This window comes from Buceros rhinoceros, unplaced genomic scaffold (genome assembly GCF_000710305.1).
Source record: "Buceros rhinoceros silvestris isolate BGI_N320 unplaced genomic scaffold, ASM71030v1 scaffold4276, whole genome shotgun sequence".
Lineage (NCBI taxonomy): Eukaryota > Metazoa > Chordata > Aves > Bucerotiformes > Bucerotidae > Buceros > Buceros rhinoceros.
This window is the reverse complement of record NW_010415658.1, coordinates 1-19,894: the sequence shown is the minus strand read 5'-3', so window position 1 is coordinate 19,894 and position 19,894 is coordinate 1. Positions and strand designations below refer to the sequence as shown.

Here is a 19,894-nt window from a genome sequence, read left to right as displayed (position 1 = left end):
AACATCTGAGGCTCCAGTGCCGGACTTCGTAATTCCAGCAATTGGAGTTGCAACAATTCCCAAGCCCAGAATTCAAATGGAGATTTTTCTGTTACTTATTTCTTATCACCCGCCCCACCCCACCCCCCCACTTTCTCAAAGTGCCAAGTTGCAGACCTGAGTCTTCCATGCACTTGCAGTTCCTGTTTTTGTGTAGCAACAGGCACTACGGTGCCTGACTAAGCCTCCCTTGTTTTTAGCGTGGTTGATAGTAGTTGCTAAGTCCTGCTCTCTGAGATAGATCTTAACTTGTCTGTCTTTTTAAAACTTGTTCTGAAATTTGTCTTAAACCACATTGTTTTCTCTGTTCGTTGGGTTTTTTCTCTACTGTATTTGTAATTTCCTAATTTCTTGATTATTTTTTTTAATATTTCAGCCTCTTATTATTAGTCTTAATTTCTTAGAGGCTGTGGTTTCATATTAATATATTGCTGGTGCTGAAACAATGTGTCCCACAGGATCATAGTGCTTATTCCGTTACTCCCTTAGATGTCTCTTCTGTCTCGCAATATTGCTACTTGTACTTTAATGTAGATAAATATAATTTCTGTAAAGAAAAAAAAATATTCCAGTATTTCATAAAAGCAGATTTTTGCAGGGAAAAGTAGCTTTGGGGGACTGGGACAACCTGTAACTAATAATCCTGGCTTCTATACTGACTTGTTCTGTAGCCTGAGGGAAGCCACTCTCACAGCTCTGCGCCATTTTCTACGTATGGCAGCATGGGTTAACTCCTTAATTAGTGCTTTTTGGAGTTACCAGTTTAGGGGTTTTGTCTGAGATATTTTCTCTTTGATAGACTGTTCATAAATATGACAGCAGTCAATGTAAGTACAAAGGCAAAGGCCTTGAAGAGAAGCTGCTCGCTTTCCTCAGCGATATGAGGAGTGTGCACCCAACGCTACCCATGCCCGTGCAATCCATCCTGCTGTTAAGGGCAGCGCACTGTCTCCAGTTCCTCTCAGCTGCTGGCTGAGATTGGAGCATTGCCTTCTCTGTTCACTCTGTTCAGTGGTTATTTTCTTGTGATTTACCCTGGGCACAGGTTTTTTTATTTGCTTGTTTACCCACTATATTCTTGATTACAAAATTTGATGAAAATGTGTTCTTGTGATGGGTGTTTTCTCAAGACTCGTGGATGCGTTCAAGATATTTGTGATGTCTCTAAATCTCACAAGGTGGAGAACCATACCATTTGTACTGGAGGCAAGCTGATGTGAAAACAAATGCCTCCTGTGCTTTCTAGTAGTTGCCTGCAGTGATACAGGACAAAGCCTGATTGAGGGAGGATACAATGCTAAGTTTTCCTCATGCAAAGCATCAGATCCAAGTCGTTTACTCTTTGTAGTCTTCTGCTGCTGGCTTTAGGACTTCTTCTGGGGTTTGGGGGTTTTATTGTTTGTTTTGTTGTTTGGGATTTTATTCTTATTATTTAACATAGGAAGAACAAAAAATTCTGGATATTCTCCTTGAGTTCTCCGATTCAGGCATGTCCTCATAAACTCACTGATCCTAGATTGTATTGCCAAAAAGAGATCAGATTTGACTTGAGAGCATGGATTGTATATACTGACTCCTTTCTATCATACCTCATTTCAGCTATTGCCGATAGATCATATTTGGGATTTATTCCTCTCCAACAACATTAAAGGACAAATTTGGCAAGTTGATACACTGTTCTGAATTACTTTTTCAGTTCAGAGCATCCAGCTATCCACCTGTTGGATGGGATACGGAATGATACCTTTTATCATTCTGCTTTTAATGTGGGCTTATTTTCCCAGACCATTACAAAACTGGCAGAGAGATTGCCTCTAGGACAATTTTTGGATGCTTCTTTGGATGCGGTGTAAGTAGCAGTGTATGCTCTGCCTAAAGACGAAGTCTTTCAGAAATGTTCTTGGTTCAAATCCTTGACTCTCCAGTGGAGACTGCTTTCCGTTGAATACCTCTGAATCAAAAGTAAGAACCTTCTTGGCACATACATTTCGGAATGTGCTTTCATCGGAGGACTCTAGAACTCTGTTTACACTTCTGGAAAACCTCTTACCTTTTCTTCATGCCTACTTTCTCTCCCTGATGTCAGTGCTCAGCTGTGTTGATTTTTGCTCTGCAGCCCTTCAGGCAGCAGAAGTGCTCAAGGAGCTAGCAGCTCTTGCTTAAGCGTAAGGCTTAGGACTGAACACCCAGCACTGCAATATTTAGTTTCTAATAAGAGGTACTGAAAAGCCTCAAGTGAAGACTCAAGAGATTCCTCCTTTGTGCTTCGCCATCCCGCCCCAGCCAGTTATTTTTGTCAAGGTCGGTAATTTCTGTTAAGAGGGTTCTGCTGCAGAACAGATTGCCCCTGTCGGTAGCAGCCGGCAATGTTAGGTATTGCAGGTTACGCAAGTACAGGGTACAGCTGGCTGTGTTAACTCACACAGCTGGACGCATTGTGTACTGGAAGATGGCCTCTCTGCTGCAGGCTAGTATGGCTTCAGGTAATCCATTCATTTTCCGCCTCTTGATGAACCTGTTGTCTCAGCCTCCTGTGGGATAGTCACCATCTTCTATTAATAGCAGACATTGGACAGTGGCCGGAAAGACACATATACCTGTAGAGGCAGTTATGTAAAAACAGAGGTGCTTCTTCCCAGCAGGGATGGTCACTCCAGACACTGAGCACTCAGAGCTTGGGGTGTCCTGTAAAGCTTAATACATACACACCAGTGTCCTGAACCTCCGAGTCCTCTAGCCCCCTTTGCCTACTACTTTTTTGCATTGAAATGCCAAATGTTTTTGTGGGCAATTGTGAGTGGAACTCTAGCAAACTCTGATAGAGAAACCCTCATTTATGTGATAAGAATGAAATGTGAATACTTACTGACATGTTGTTTTTAAAAAGGAGGTATATGAAAGTATTCTACCAACATAGTGGTGCTATGCCCACCTATCTAAATCTCATTAATAAAATAGATATAATGCTTTAGAAACTTTTAATATCTCTACAAGAATTATGTCATGTACATGGCACGTATATGTTCGTGTTTATACAGGAAACTGCCTGGGATGTCTTTTGACAGCGTCTGTTCTAGGCTAGCCTTACATTAGAGCACTCTGACTCCACAGATAGAGAGCCGTTTTTTAGATCACTTTGGGGATTGGGTTAAATTGCAGTGAAGTGCTCTTAATATCGAATGTGTTCACCTTAGGAGTTAGTGTGCAATAGCTCGGTGTACTTAAAGTTTAAACCTTAACCTAGTTTGTGGTAACTTTCCTCTGTAGATGAGCCCCAAGAGATGTCCTTACTTAAGTATCAAATTTGAGAGTATTTCATATTAACCCTGCGGTATCATAACCTGCAGCTCCAAGAATATCAAGATAGAAGGGTTCTTCCTTATGAATTGTTCCCAGTAACAAAAGGACTCAAAAAGGAGTCTGTATCCTGAGGAAGGTTTTTCTTATTTGTACTTATTTGTGAGAAAGAGAAATACAACTAACTCTTTGCTACCCCATCAAATATTTTGGTGCACGCTCCTGTGAAATATGTCTGGGATTTCTCGACTGAAGTAATATCAGAGGCACTTAGGAATTTTTATATATAGTTTTTCCTTACAACCACCTTGAATAACAGCTGAAATGGTGAGAGTGATCACGTGCATTGTTTTCTGTTTATCAGTAGTATCCTGTCTATAGAGTCAATGGGAGAACAATAACTTAAAAATGAGTCCCTGCAGAGGAAGGGGAGAAGAAACCAATCCTAATTTATCTTGAGGCTGTGATAAAGGTGAAAAAGAATTTGTTCGTCTGAGAAGGGTTTGTTTATATATTTCCAGTGAAATAGTAAGAATGGAGATATATTTGGAAAACCTTTTGCAGTTGTTAGTGGGGGGGGCATTTTTTTCCACTGTAAGACTGCGGAAAGTTTACTTAATATCGTATGCAACTGTTCATACCTTATGAACAGTTCCTTTTCAAAGGTAGTAAAACTTATTCAGACTTTCAAAAAGATTTCTTGCTAAATTATGTATTATTAATGTTATCCTTGTTTGCTTTATGGCATGGTCTTAACAAGTGTTAGGGTTAGTATTTTGTTACTTTCATCCTTTTAAAGTATGTAAACTTTATTTCCACTTACATGACTTAAAATAGTTAGACTAAGGTAAACCTATTTAACTTGAGAGTGGAGAAATGCCATTTTCTCCTGTATTGATTGCTCGCTTTCAGCAGTAGAATTTTATGTTCTGTTTAGTTGCATTTTTGGTTGGCATTAAGAGTTTATCTTTATATGGATGCTTATGCTCTGAGAAGGAAAGACATTCAAAAGCAAAAATAATTAAATAGCCTAAAACCTACTCAAGTCCAATGAGAACAGTAGTGCTGCCCTCTTTCTAACAGTACCACCGTTAGAAATAGAATCACATATGTTTGATTGATGCTGTAAATAGTCAGAGAAACAAACAAACAAAACATTTGCATAAGGAAAAAAATGGCTACTGTGGACCGTGTTATTCTAAATTTGACATGACAGTCAAGACAAAAACTGGTGTATGACGGAAAAAACTTATGAGTAGAGAAATATTACTGAGGGTATATGTATGTATGAGTGTGTTTCTCATGTTAATTTTATCCACAACAGTATTCTCTAAGAAATGTAGATTTTATAGAAGCAGTGTTTCAAAGTGACATTTAATTAACACCTGTACAAAATGTATGGAAAAGAATAGGAATTTAAGGGCATGAGAAAAGGGCTTTTTGGGAAGCAAAACATTGACAGTACAGCCTGCCAGCCACTGCAGGACTGTTTACTGCCAAGTTGTAGTTACCTGTTGCTGATGTCTCACCAAGTAATCTGCCAGTTAATCTGTGCTTAAAACCTACATTCTTTGCGTATGGAAAGGTGACATATTTGCAAAAACAACAGAAAGTGGCACATCTAATGGTTCCCTATGTAACTATTTCCTGGAAACAGAATCAATAAGTGGTTAACTGTATTTGAAAAAATGAGTGAAAGTTAGTACACACATGCTCCCTCCCAACAGTAAGGCTTTTGAGGAGGTTTCCACACCAGTGGCAGGTTATCACAGTGACCAGCCGCCCATAACGTGAAGCAGCATGACCATTCCCCAGCTCTTTCTCCTCCCAGGCGTGTTTGGGAATGCCTGTTCTAACGCCGGGGTGAGTGCAGGTTTTTATTAGTAGTACCACTGCTGGTTTGTGTGCTGCATTGCTATAACACCATCTTCTGGAAAGATGCAAGTAAAGTGTATCTTTGTTTCATAAATGACCTAAACCTCCTGAACACTTTCAGAAACACAAAACAAAACAGTAGCATAGATGAAAAGTACAATAAACTCAGAATTTTTTTTCTTCTTTAAAATATCTATAGTATCACTTCAAAGGAAGCTGGAACTTCTGATTCCAAAATGTAAGTCATGTAAATACATACACTCAGGCAAGAAACGGGCACATGCATAGTTTTTTTAGAACCCTTACTTTGAATTTCTATAATCTGTGCAGATACACCACAATTCTGAGAAATACTTGCTGTGTAATTGCTGAAGCAGAGGTGGAAAAACTACTGGAAACTTATGTTTGCGTTGTGATATCACTGTCTGGGGTTGGTGACTCGTGTGAAATATTTGATGTAGTGCAGAGTTAAAAGTTTAATAGCATTTAACAGTTGGAGCAAGAAACTGTTGTTGTTGGTCTTTATGCATTTGGTTATTCAGAAATGCTTATCTGAAAATACTGAGTGGTTTTGGATTAAAATAGGAGATTACTTTCAGCGCAGATGAATGCCAAGCAATGAGGAGGGGACAAAACAGGCTTCTGTGTAAAAGTATGCCTGTTGCAAAACATAAAACCATGCTTGGCCAATGACTGGTCCTGACTATGTGTTAACGGCTCAGAAAAAGTGCGGTGGATTCTGCAAAGGCTGAGTTTTCTGCTCAGTGATAGTTTAAAAAAAAAAAAAACAACCCACCGAGTAAATTGGTAGAAATTATTATGGAAAAGGAGTAGAGGACAAAAGAGAAGGCTCGAACATGCCATGTTATAAAACCTGATCTTGAATATTGTATGCCATTTTGGACTCTGTTCCAAGATTTAGTAGAAGAGGAAGAGGCATGGAGAAGAATGACAGGCTTGGGCTACCTTCTGGGAGAAGAAAGGGTACATAAGATTGGGACTAATCAATCTGAAGAAGGAATGTTATGAAGGGGATGAAGAAAGTAAAGGTGTATATTCAGAATTCACTGCCAGAGTATACTTCAGAAGACAAACCATAGTGGTTTCAAAAGTGAATCGGACAATCCTAAGGGGCGATAAAGCTTTTCAGAAACATCATATCCTGTCAGACAAACCTGTGAACTGAGAGTACTGAGAAAAAGTGTGCAAAAGAGACTTGACTATTTTTTACAGCACCTGTTTGGTATTACAGCACCCAGTATTGCTGCAGGGAGGGGATGGTTTGTACTCAGTGTTTGCTGCGTAGGCTGGATTGAACTTCTCTAGAATTTGAGAAACAGTAACAGCGAGGAACAGACAGCTTAGAGAGGAGCTTAGGATTGTAACTTTTGGATTGTTATGAAGTTGTGCGTTTCTTGTTTGGTTTTAAACTCTATTTATCTGCATGTCTGGCATCACACATTTGTTGTCTGCTTGTGGAATGGAGATAAGCTACCTTTGCTGTTCTGCCCCTTTTCCAACTTCTGTATTTTTTCCGGTTCCTCTTGAATAAGAGTTGTTCCTTTCTTACCAGTTGCCCATAGCTTTTTCTTGTTCTGTAAAATCAGCTGCATGAAAATGGTGACTTACCAGGTTTTGATCAGCAGCTGCAAAACCAAGTAGTACTCTTAATTTCCTTTTGCATCAGTATGGCGAAGCTTTGTGCAGTAGTAGTATGTCTTCACCTTTGAGGAGATCACATTACATTAATTCACAATTTGCAGTTGTAAGGGTTTGTTTTGGGGTTTTTTTATAACTAAAAGAGCTGTTTGTTTACCTCTTAAACATAATTCTGCATTAGTTGACAGCATCCAGGGTAAACTGTGCTTTTTCCAAGCCCTTACTGGTTTTGGAAAGCTCATTTTGAAAGGAGAGGCTTGTCCCTTTTGTTGGTCTTTGATATGCTATCTCCATCAACACGCTGAAATGCAGAACTGCTTTTGGTTTGTTATGAAATCTGTATTTTATAATTGTGCAATGCAAAATTTTCATGTGAGGAAATCTATAGCAAGACAGTTAATCCTGTCTGGCACCTTTTTTTTCTTTAATTTTCATCCTTGTTTGCTGCAACACATGTCTGAGTCTGTCCAGTGGTGCAACCGGTGCCTATTTATTTACAGTATGAAGCACTGCTTTAGGTCTCCCAGTAGTCTCTTCACTCTCGAGGACTGAATGCCGAAAGACAGAGCCCCCTGTGCTGTTGAAGTGTAGAAGGTCACAAACTTACAATGATAATGGCAAACACTAACAAATGTGTTTTAACTCTGTTGGTGCTGTTTTCTAACCTGCACCAACTGGCCAAATCTCCCAGCGCAGAGGAGTGGATTCTAAAGCTGACAGGTTTTTGATTCCAGTCTGAGTATCCTCGAAGTGTGTTTACAAGATTGGATGTAGGAGATGCTCTCACTGCACTGCAGCTGTCCCTTGTTTGTGGTTTGAAACTGCAGCTATTGACAAGTGCAGACAAAGTTTGTATCAAAACTCAGAAGGTCTCTTGCCAATTCACTAAGCATGAAAAGTGGTGCGTGGAGTTTATATCTTGGCCTCTCTTACCAGATGTTTGCTCTCTCAGAGTGTATATTATTGCCTCTTACGTCTCAAAAGTAACATTCTGGGGTATTTGAGTATGTTTTTGGAAGTATGAATCATGGGAAAAGATCTGCCCAAAACTCTGACACAAGTTTACTGACTTTTTTTTTTTTTTTTTTCCCCGCTTAAACTAGTCTGTTGTGCACTCCTGGTTCTCCACCTTTTTTACTATTGCTTGGACAGAAGCCATAAAATCTTGTATCAGGGTTAGAAATCAGAGGTGAATTCAGCTGCATTAATTTATCTTTCCTGCGGAAAACCAAACCATTGCAGCCATTGATAGCATTTCATCTTGCATTCCCAATGAAATATGGGGCAACAGAGGTGTGCCTGCAAAAGTCCTTTGAAGGGAATTTTTTAAAGGAATGTGATCAACATAGTGTGGTGTACAAAGGAAAAGTATTGAAAGCATCCCTCATCAATTTGATATTTGGTATGCATCAAATACTTATTTTTTTCTGATGAAATGAAAAGAAAAAGAATTTGATAAGCCATGAAAAATTAGGAATAAATGTGGAACTTCTGTGACAACATAAAATATTAATTTTCCGTTTCATTTTGTTCACTTTTGTCTCTGAGGCTGATCACAAGCTGAATTCAGTTTGTTACTCTTCACTTTAAACAATTAAGAAATCTTGAGTGGTCTGTTCTTCACAGAAAGTGATATGGCAAGAGGATTAAAACATACACAACACGAAAGACTAAGAAGTAGAAAACCCCTTATTGTGGAGCTCTTTTGACAGCTTGCCTCATTAAACGTAACAGTTTTATAATAAAAGATTTATTTATTTTAAAATATTCGACATAAACAGTTATATCCAAAAGCAGTTTCTGAAATACAAATAGAAAACCATGTAACATCCTAAATTTTTATTTTTTTAGTCTTTCTCTTAATATCTCTCTCATACTTCATACACTGCTTCAAAGAAAGCAACTTTTGAATGTAGTTAAAATGTGGAGATATATGACATTCCAGTTTAATGTCTGTCCTGGACCCACAGGTGTTGGAAGTATCTTATAAAAAAAATAAAATAAAAAATCATAGCATTGCATATTATTAGAACTTTAAAAATGTAGCTTCTTCAGCAAGATAGTGACCAATTAAGCAAGATCCATCAGTGGCATTTGATTAACAACGTATTTATGCATGGTTTTACTGTACTTTTTAAGATACCGTATGCGTGATGTTCTGAAGTACCTGATTGTGAGATGAGGGCTGTGGGTTTCCAGTAGATTTTAACAAAGTCTCAGATCTCAGTTTTCAGGAAAAGGCTTTCAAAACGTTCCTGTCCCAGTCTGTGAGACATTTTCCCAACGTTTTTAACCCTAGTGTCCCCTCCCGCCATGCATACTCTTTGCTTTGACAAATTTTATGGAGATGTTACATGGAGACTTTAACATACAGATGGATTATAGATCCGAGATGTTCTCATATTTATCTTACGAATTCTAATTACTTGGTGGTATGTTTCTAATGTGGAGTGCAGAATACCCTGTCCCTTCCGTGTCGTGAGGAATAGCCTGTTTACTGGTATGCCTTCAAATTCTCTCTGTTTGCGTATCTGGGAACTAGACCAGAGGACATAGCGCTGTGTGTGCCAATTCTAATAGCAAAAATTGTTTAGACTTGAGAAATATCTCATTGTCTATGAATCCATTAAAATATCCAGCGCTGCATGGCTCTTGTTTCCCTGTCACAGAAGTACAGTCTGTGTTTCTTCATTTCCATTTTCCTTTAAAGACTATTGTGCTTTATACGATCTTGTCAATCAAGTTCTTTATTTGGCTTATAGTAGGTGTTGTTTTCTTCCATATATTAACTTCTTGTGGTGTTTGAAACGGGGCTTCTGCTTTTTCTTCGCAATCTTGATTCTGTTAGATGACTAAAAGATGTCGGAAAGGCCAAAAGCAGAGCATCAACCTACTCCTAATGGGTATTGGGAACATTAAATAGACCTTTCCCTTCCTTCTAAAAATAAGATGATTGGACTGTTTGGCTTGCTTACAATGTGTTTTCTCAGAACTGTAAAATGAATTTGTTGCGTCCCTTTGTCACTTTAATTTTTCTCTGTGCACAGTGTCTTATTTCTGTAACATTTCAGGGTACTGAGTTTCATATTTACTGTGTGTTCTTAATACGACTGAAGTGTTTTCATGGTAATAGGGAATTTGAAACGGCTGAGCGAATAAAATGTAATTAATAGAATGTTGTGGTTTAAACTATTTCCAGGTACATCCACCTTTATGGAAGCACTAGCGGCCAATGGTACAACCAACATACAGACATCTGTAACAGGAGTGACAGCCACCAAACGGAGATTTATAGATGACAGAAGAGATCAACCTTTTGATAAAAGGCTACGTTTCAGTGTGAGACAAACGGAGAGTGCGTACCGGTACAGAGACATTGTTGTCAGGAAACAAGATGGATTCACGCACATTTTGCTGTCAACAAAATCATCTGAAAATAATTCACTAAACCCAGAGGTCAGAACAATTCTGATTTGGGGAGGGTGGGGGTGGGGGAGTGGTTGTGGAGGGTGCAGGGTGCTGAGGGAATCCTAAGTCTCTGCCTCACTTGTGCCTGTTACTCAGGCACAAACATTCATGAAACAAGGTTCAGGTTGTTGCTTGCAAGATGTTACACACAAAACTGACTTTAAGTATCATTCAGTGTTAACTACGTTATCTGAACATGTAGATTTACCATCTCTTATAAGACATGTGGCAAGTTATGACGCACAGTTTGAAACAAGCGTTAGCCTGAATTAAGGTTCTTTTTTTCTGATCTCGTTGCATGTGCCATCTGCTGTCCAAATCACAGAAACGCTGAACAAGTGCTTTACTTACAGAAAACACCTAACAGACCTTTTCTTACTGATTTCATTATCTTAGTCTAATTACATTTTTTTTTTTTTTTTAATTAAAAGCTTCTATTTTTTTTTTTAATTTTCTTATTTGGGGATAATGAAAAACGTTAACTTGTCTAATATGATTGTTGACTGGATCCTGAGGAAAAATTGAAGATGTCAAAGACTTCACGAGGGGAGGAGGGGAAGAGAACAGTATGTTACTTTTCTAATAAAAGTAACAGGTAATAAAAACACTGTAATGAATTTTTGATTTTTTGCAGGTAATGAAGGAAGTCCAAAGTGCACTGAACACAGCAGCTGCAGATGACAGTAAACTTGTGCTGTTTAGTGCAGTTGGTAGCATTTTCTGCTGTGGTCTTGATTTTATTTATTTTATACGACGTTTAACAGATGATAGAAAAAAGGAAAGCACTAAGATGGCAGAAGCTATTAGGTATGTGGGTATTCTTCATCGTGTAGTCTGGCTTGTTTTATCTTTTTTTATTTGAAAAGCCTCTAATTCAACAAGATCGCAGACATTCACCCGTTCCGTGATATTGTGTGCAGCACTTCTTTATGGTCCTTGTCCCTTTATATTTGGGTTGTCATTTCATGCATCATTATTTTTACTACTTAAATTTACGTATGAAAACTGGTAGTATGGTAATACTCCTCCAGCTGAAACCAATTTTAAAAGACTTAAATAGCCGTAGAGTCTCAGGAAAACAATTGTAACGCACGCAAATACAAGATAGGCATTGAGTGAGTAATTTAATACAAGATATTCAGAGCAGCGGATTGATGGATATTTCAGAGGAGTGGATTAATACTAGTGAGCATTATCCCAACGCGGGGTACAAAACCTGGTCTTTAAACAAAACGAGCTGAACTACTACAAACCAGAAGAACATATATGGAAAAAAGTACAGCTCTTGGAGAGTACAGGACAAACAAGTAGCTGACCGTTTGAACACGGGTGTTGAGGTCCTGGGCTCTTGAATTAGCTTGCGTATGCTTCCAGGCTATCTATATTCCTTCACAGACCCATGTTCTGTTGTCATCATCAATATTCATGTCCCTAAAAAGGCCTTGTAACATGTAACAGCTGTTTAATTGGAGGCACAGTTGGTTCACAGAGATGATAATAGTTGGAGTTTTTTGACACTGATGAGGTTCCCCCTCCTCAGAGAGTCACAGCTCTCTCAGCCTTTCCTCACATGAGAGATGCTTAAGCCTCTTAGTCGTCTCGATGGCCCTTTGCTAGACCATCTTCAGCAGCTCCATCTCTCTTTTGCTGGGGAGCCTGTACCTAGACATCAGTGCTGCGCAGAGAGGAAGGATCACCTTCTGCAATCTGCTGTGAATACATGCAGCCCAGGATACCATTATCCTCCTTTTCCACAAGGGTGCATTGCTGGCTCATGTTCAACTTGGTGTTCACCAGGACCCCAGGTCCTTTTCTGCCAAGCTGCTTTCCAGCTGTTTGGCTTCCAGCATATAACGGTTCCTGGTGGTGTTCTCCCCCAGGTGCAGGACTTTGCACTTCCCCTTGATGAACTTGATGTGGTTCCTGTCAGACATTTCTCCAGCCTGTTGAGCTCCTCTGGATGGCAGCCTCTAGTGTATCATCCTAGTTTTGTATCATCAGCAAACTTGCTGCTGGTACAATCTATCTGACCCATCATCCAGATCATGAATAAAGCTGTTGAACAGTACGAGACCCAGCAGTGACCCTGTGGATACAATAGTAATTACCGGCCTCCCACAAGATTTTGTGCCACTGCTCACCACTCCCTGGGCCAGCCTTTCAATCCACCTCACTGTCTGCTCGTTCAGCTCATACATCAACTGCTTGTCTATGAGTCTGATCAGAGATGGGGTTGAAAACCTCACTCTGAAATCTAGGTAGACAATATCCACGCCTCTCCCCTCACCCACCAAGCTAACCACACCTTCGTGAAAGGTTATCAGGGTGATATTGAAAGTGATAGGACTGTGGTGATGAATTATTACTGAATTTTCAAGGGCTGGTGTATTTTACTCTTTGTATATATGTAGTGAGTGCATGTTTCTGTTTCTCTTCAGGAATTTTGTGAATACTTTTATTCAGTTTAAGAAGCCTATCATTGTAGCAGTAAATGGCCCAGCCATTGGACTTGGAGCATCTATATTGCCTCTGTGTGATGTGGTCTGGGCTAATGAGAAGGCTTGGTTTCAAACACCATACACTACTTTTGGACAAAGTCCAGATGGATGTTCATCCCTAACGTTCCCCCGGATAATGGGCCTGGCTTCTGTAAGTAGCCTGCAGGGTAGGGGCTGACAGCTTCACAGAGCACTTGTGGTAATTTATCATTTTTAGAGTGATTTCAAGACTTTTTATCTTTGCTATGTTGCCTTTTCTCTATTTTGTCTTTTTCTCATGAAAACCTTTCATGAGAAATCAGTATTTGTAGCTTCTCTGCTCCGTGCTGCTACAGCCTAGTCTTTACCTGTGGGAACAGAGCAGAAAGCAGACACGGGACCTAGTACCACATCGCTGGCATCCTTAATCCTGATGGTGGCAGAAGGGTTATGTCCTGCTTATCAGGATACACCTTCCCTGCTGACGCCTTGTGAGGACCAGCCACCAGTGTCTGGCGCTCAGCACAGCATCGCAGTGTGGCAGGGAATGGGCTGGTTGGTGCCCAGTGTCATTACGTGGCAGAGCACTGTGTCACCAGCCACTAGCAGTGTCATGCTAGTATGCAAAATAAGGAATTTGGCTTTCGTGCATTGGTTCTCTAGAAGTTGTGTCAAACCTCCTTGCTTTCTAGATCTCTGCTGATGTTCAGAACTAGTGTGTTATGCAGGAAATACTCAGTCCGATCACCTTTGTCAAGGATTTTTTTTTCTATTCTTGCTGTAAATAGATTGAGAAAGAAATGGTAATGCTTCGCACTGGTGCTGAAGACATAAGCCACGTTACTTAGTATCCCTTTCCTTGCTTTCCAATTGGATGAAAGAATCAAATGTAACAAAGCTATTTAAAAATCTCTTGCCTACATTATTTTCATATTGTTATTTTTATTCTGTGTTCTCTGAAAACTGTTAGATCTACATCCCAATCCAGTTTGAAGTTGACTAGTAACAGTATGAAACAAGTGCTTGTATCCTTAACCTGTTTTTCCTAAATTACTGTTTACTATAAAAGCCAATCTTTTCCTGTAGGTATTTATTGATTTAAACCCACAAATTTTGATATATTGAAAGCATCAGTTTGAACAGATCTAATGACTAATTGTGTGATGTCTGGATTTAGATATTAGAAGAGAACAGAAAAGGTAACTGAAATAGATTAACAGTTATAAGCATATCTATCTTTAATATCTTAGCATGTTTCAAACTACTGATTGTTCCTTTCCCTTTTTATTTGGCCATCCATCCATCCATCCATTCATCCATCCATTCCATCTATCCCTGTCCTTTAAAGACTTGTGGTTGTTACTTTTTGTTTCTCCAAAAGTTGTTTAAAAACAGAAGCAGCTCTTCCCTAGTATACTCTTTCATGTGTTTTGTGAATACTCTCATTTTTTCAATAAAAGACATAAGTTGAAAGCTTCTAGTTATAACAATTCCATAATATTCCGTGCAGAAGGGAGAAAAAAAATGTCCACTGTTTTCATACTATCCTCAGTCCACGGCAGTACAGCAATGTCAGTGCTGTATGGGACAGAGTTGGACTTTAAGTAGCAGATTCCACGAAATACCTTCAGAATCTATACTGAAATTCTGTATAAAATAGTATGCTTTCTATCTATAAAAGGAAGAGAGAAATCAGCAGAAGGAAGAGATGGTATGAGTGAGACAAGGAATATTCACGGAGGAAAATTAGAGTATCATACAAAAGAAGGAATTAAGGCCTCTGTATGCATTATAAAATTGCTACAGACGTATTAATTAGGCAATGCTGGCCCCACACTGGTAAGCCAGATTCAGTGCATTATTTTGTATTATCAGCAGTTATATAAAAAATCTTCAACTGCAAGATTGTTGGAAATATCTTCCGTACCAGGTCAGTCTTGTCTGGTTGAGCAGGTCTGTCACAGAGGTTGTTTTTGGGTTTTGTGGTGTTTGGTGGGTGTTTGGTTGGTTGGGGGGTTTTTTGGGGGGTGGGGAGGGGTGTTGCTTTTTGTTTCTTTGGTTTTTTTCTCACAGAACATGTTCAACAGAGTTAATTGTTACAGGAAATCTGAAGCCCAGACATTAAGATTCAAAACTGATACTTTATTGGAAATACCAAGAATTTTAGAAAGCTTTTTAAACTTGGACTTTGGGTTTTGAAAAAATTCTATAATAGCGATTAAGGTGGTGTCTGTTTGGGGAGATGAGATGTCATTACGAGTCTGCTGTGGAGTTTGTCTGGTTTCCTGGTCCTGGGTACACATTAGCCCAGGAGCCGCTCGACGAACCTCACACACTGGGCTTCCCTGCTGGGCTGCAGCACGCTTGGCAGCATTGCTTACGCTTTTCTGTCAGTCCGCAGGGAGTCACCTTTCGATAGTGCCTGTAGTCCACACCACAGCCAGGGTCTCAGGTGTTACATGGACCAGCTGCCTCCTGAGTTGGACTTTGGGTTTTGAAAAAATTCTATAATAGCGATTAAGGTGGTGTCTGTTTGGGGAGATGAGATGTCATTACGAGTCTGCTGTGGAGTTTGTCTGGTTTCCTGGTCCTGGGTACACATTAGCCCAGGAGCCGCTCGACGAACCTCACACACTGGGCTTCCCTGCTGGGCTGCAGCACGCTTGGCAGCATTGCTTACGCTTTTCTGTCAGTCCGCAGGGAGTCACCTTTCGATAGTGCCTGTAGTCCACACCACAGCCAGGGTCTCAGGTGTTACATGGACCAGCTGCCTCCTGAGCCCACAGTGCAAGAGAGCTGAGGTGCTCTGTGGCAGCTGGTGCCTGTGGGCTTGCACGAAAGGTGTCCTGTAAGCCTGAAAGGAATCCCTGTAAAGAGAGACAGGAGGATGTCCCGGTGACGCTCCTCTGTGGAAGCAGAAAGGCTGAATAGAAAACGAGCGTTATTAATAAGAATCTTACATTAACGAAATATTTCTATCAATCAATCATCTTCATTTTTATTGCTGTTTTGCAGTTCTGCAACTGTAACCACCAAGTGTGTTAATTTTCACAGCAGGCACGAGACATGATTATATGATTAAAACTTGCTTAGTAGTGGGTCTCCATCGTATGTTGTGTGTAGATCAAAAGGAAAGATAAGATACCAGAGCAAAAACATTTCCCTTCAAAACTTGTCAACTGAGAACAGTAATGGGAGCCTTCATTTCATGGGAGGTTTTCTGCTAATGCCCTGTTGGAGCTGGCAGAAATAAGATAACTGCACAGTTGTTATCATTTGTGGGTTTTCATCTTTAGGAGAACCTGTCAGTTGCTACTGAGTTTAAGCAAAAAATTATTAAGGTTTTCTAGCATTCTTTTCTATACTTGTTAACAAGGATACGTGTGAAGACTCTGTAGACCTGCCCAGCTGCCTTAGTTTTCTGCCTCTCCTAACTCCCAGTTAGACTGACTTCATGTTCCAATCTTTGATATAAATCTTAAGTATCTTTTAAAATTGATTTGGGAGAATTTTTTCATATCTGTCTCCTCAGGAGAATGATTCCTGGTTTTAGACAAACTTGTGTATATCACTGATTTTTGGCTAGTGTTTCAGGTTAGTATCATTCACGTATAATCTGGGAAGTTAGAATGTGGTTGTTAATGAACCTCGTATACTTGATTTTGCTTTCACAGAAGGTAGAACTATAGGGTTATATGATCTGTACCTTTAGTGTGATGCTTGGTTTTTTTAAACTAATACATGTGAATCACAACTTTTTGTATTAACTCACTTATGAGAGACATGCTGATGATAAATTTTATGTAAAAGGTCCAAGGAAACTTTTTTTAAACATGCCTAATGAACTGTGAGTCAGCAACTGAACTGCCAGTAGAATCCAGAGTCTGATTTCATTACAAAGGGGCAAGTTACAGACCTCTCAAATTTCTTCATGTGTAAAATAGCAATACTGGGAACACTGAGATCCTTAGTGAAAGTCAATGTAGTAATTACCAAAATTTCCAGTATTAGAAAACATTAAAAACCTCAGGACTTTGTCCTCGGAAATGCTGGATGTGTCAGGTTTGGGTGTTTTATAACAGCCTTATTTCCCACACTCCAAGAGTCCAGCGATGCCTTTGTCATGCTTACAATGTAAATTAGTCATCAAGAAACAGTAAAACCGATTTTTTTTTTTTTGAGCTTGACAATTACCATGACTTTTCAGTAGAATCCAGAGTCTGATTTCATTACAAAGGGGCAAGTTACAGACCTCTCAAATTTCTTCATGTGTAAAATAGCAATACTGGGAACACTGAGATCCTTAGTGAAAGTCAATGTAGTAATTACCAAAATTTCCAGTATTAGAAAACATTAAAAACCTCAGGACTTTGTCCTCGGAAATGCTGGATGTGTCAGGTTTGGGTGTTTTATAACAGCCTTATTTCCCACACTCCAAGAGTCCAGCGATGCCTTTGTCATGTTTCCAATGTAAATTAGTCATCAAGAAACAGTAAAACTGAATTTTCTTTTTTGAGCTTGACAATTACCATGACTTTTTAAACTCTCCTGGCTGTTTCCATGCAGGTGTCACTGCAAACAAAAACTGTATAAAACTTCACTAGAGGTGGAATTAAAGTGTAAGCATAAATGGTTGTAGGATGAAGTTTTAGTGGGAAAGCTGATAAATAGTGAAAAGTATAATTCCAAATCAAAAAGATTTACAGCACTAGAGATCACCTTGTTGCATAGAATGTACCACTCCATTCGGTACCTTGTACCTCTGTGTACAAGACCTTTTAAATACCGGGTTGTTAGTTGGGTTTTTTTTTTACTAAGACTGCTAAATCAGCTTCTGAAAGTATTTGCCAGTTCAATATTGAACTCCTGAATAAAATAGGAATATTTATTTTCTATGAATTTGATCAGAAATTGGGATATATCCTGCACAGTTCAGTAAGTTTGGGCAGTCAAATTCTAAGATGATCCAGCTATTTTAATTGCTGCATTGTAAATGAAAAACTGCAGAAGACTTCTGAGAAGTTCTGAAAATAAATCATATATTTGTGTTTCGAACTTCTTCAGTACTAAACCACATTTTAGTTGCAAAATACTTAACAACTGATCTTTTCTACCAAGAAAAGGCAGTTCCCAAAAGATCTACTACCAAAACTAGGTTATCTTTCTTATCTCCAGGTAGTGTTGATTTTTAGCAAAGATTTCATTGCTGCAGCTAACATTATTATGAATTGCAAGCTGGTCTAGTCATTGCTGGTTTGCTGATTTGCCGAGCATTATAACCGATTACCACATACACAGTTAATCGAGTCGGTAATACTGCAAGAAAGCTACAGCTGATGGACATCCCTGAGTGGGAAATGACCCAAGCCATTTTCACCTCCATATTTTTACAGCTATTGACACAGCACAGTCACCAACACTGCCCAGCTACCTGCAGGCGAGTCTTTGTCTTTATTAACTAATAAAGTTGGAAGAGCTGTAATAAAACTGTACTTCAAATAGAGCAGGCATTTTCCTTATTTATTTTGAACATTTTTCCTTTAATGAGTTTGTCTCATTACATTTCATACCAGAAGTAACTTTTTATCCCTTCAGGCCAATGAAATGTTGTTCAGTGGAAGAAAGTTGACTGCGCAGGAAGCTTGTGCCAAAGGACTCGTCTCTCAAGTGTTTTGGCCAGGAACATTCACACAAGAAGTAATGGTTCGAATTAAGGAACTTGTCACATGTAATTCAGTTGTAAGTTTCCTTTATTTTCTTACGGTACGTCTTTAGGATTGGATTAATGAGAATTAATCTAAGTATTATTAGACTACATAATTTTTAAATTTGCATCTGACTCTATTATGTGCCACAGTATAAGTTGTGGTTAGGAACATTAAAGCAGCATTGGGCTCTTTACAATAAATTTTGGATTTAACATAGTTGCCGCCCAAGTCCAAGTTACTCTGATCAACAGAGTAAAGAATTGCCCTAAGAACTGCACAGAAACACAGAAATCTCAAGTCATCCTAAGTTCTAAGGCCGTGTCTTGAGTGGTAATTAATATAAATTACCAAGGCAATAAATGCAGTCTTTGATGTTACGTTGAATTTACAGTTCTACAAGTCATGTCTAGTGTATTCACGGTCGTGTGCACTACTGGCAGGTGCACAAGATAGCTAAAACTACCAATAGGTGATGCTTTCTTGTAAGAACAGATGCAATACAAATTAACTGCTCTGTGCATTAGGAATTTTGGATTTTGAAACAGATTGTTTCCTAAATGGAAAAGCAAATGACACTTTTTGGACTATTTTAAATGCTCAAGAGTCCACCTGGCTATTAAAGCAGTTAGTTCTGGAAAATAGTGTTACGACTAATATTCACCAAAGTGGAGTTATCAGTGTAAAACCATATAGTTATAGTAATTACTCTATGATTTTCATTATTTCCATGTTTTTTGTGCACTTGCAAATTGTGTTGGTACAGGGTAAAGGAAATCCTGTGTCGTGCTGCAAGAAAGACGCTATGAGAACAATTCTCAGGGTTATAGTATGTCCATGAATTAATAAGCTCAAGTTTACAATCAATCAATCAACCTCAGGATTCATCCATATAAACCTTTAACTGCACGTGTGGCTCTGTTCTCATGGAATACTAACCCAACTCCCTTTTTTTTTTTTTCCTGGCCTAGGTACTTGAAGAATCCAAAGCTTTAGTACGTAATATCATGAAGGTGGACTTGGAACAAGCAAATGAAAAAGAGTGTGAAGTTTTGAAGAAAATCTGGGGCTCAGCACAAGGGATGGACTCAATGTTAAAATATCTGCAGAAGAAGATCGATGAGTTCTGATGAAATGCGCATTGACACTGGAATTGTATTTCCTGGACATCAGGGCAGACAAAATATGCCCATTTAAAAAACCTATATAAGCTGTTCCCTCTTGCGCAGCTTGGGAACAGGAGTGGATGACACACCCCCCCTTTTTATTTTCAAGGGGTTTAAAAGTACTGTATCGCTTAAATCTGAACAAAAACTCCTTTCTCCCAGATTGTTACATGTAGATATATATACACACACACACAAGTGTATGTGA

General features: G+C 39.1%; 1 protein-coding gene across 1 annotated transcript in view; it reads left to right on the top strand.

Annotated features, from left to right (window-relative positions):
* Positions 1-19,650, top strand: part of CDYL (chromodomain protein, Y-like) — a 56,368-nt gene extending 36,718 nt beyond the window's left edge. The window contains 5 exon segments of the mRNA XM_010137481.1: positions 10,070-10,326; positions 10,973-11,145; positions 12,777-12,987; positions 18,411-18,554; positions 19,492-19,650. Of these exon segments, the coding sequence (XP_010135783.1) occupies positions 10,070-10,326; positions 10,973-11,145; positions 12,777-12,987; positions 18,411-18,554; positions 19,492-19,650 (944 nt within the window).
* The last annotated feature ends 244 nt before the right edge of the window (positions 19,651-19,894 follow it).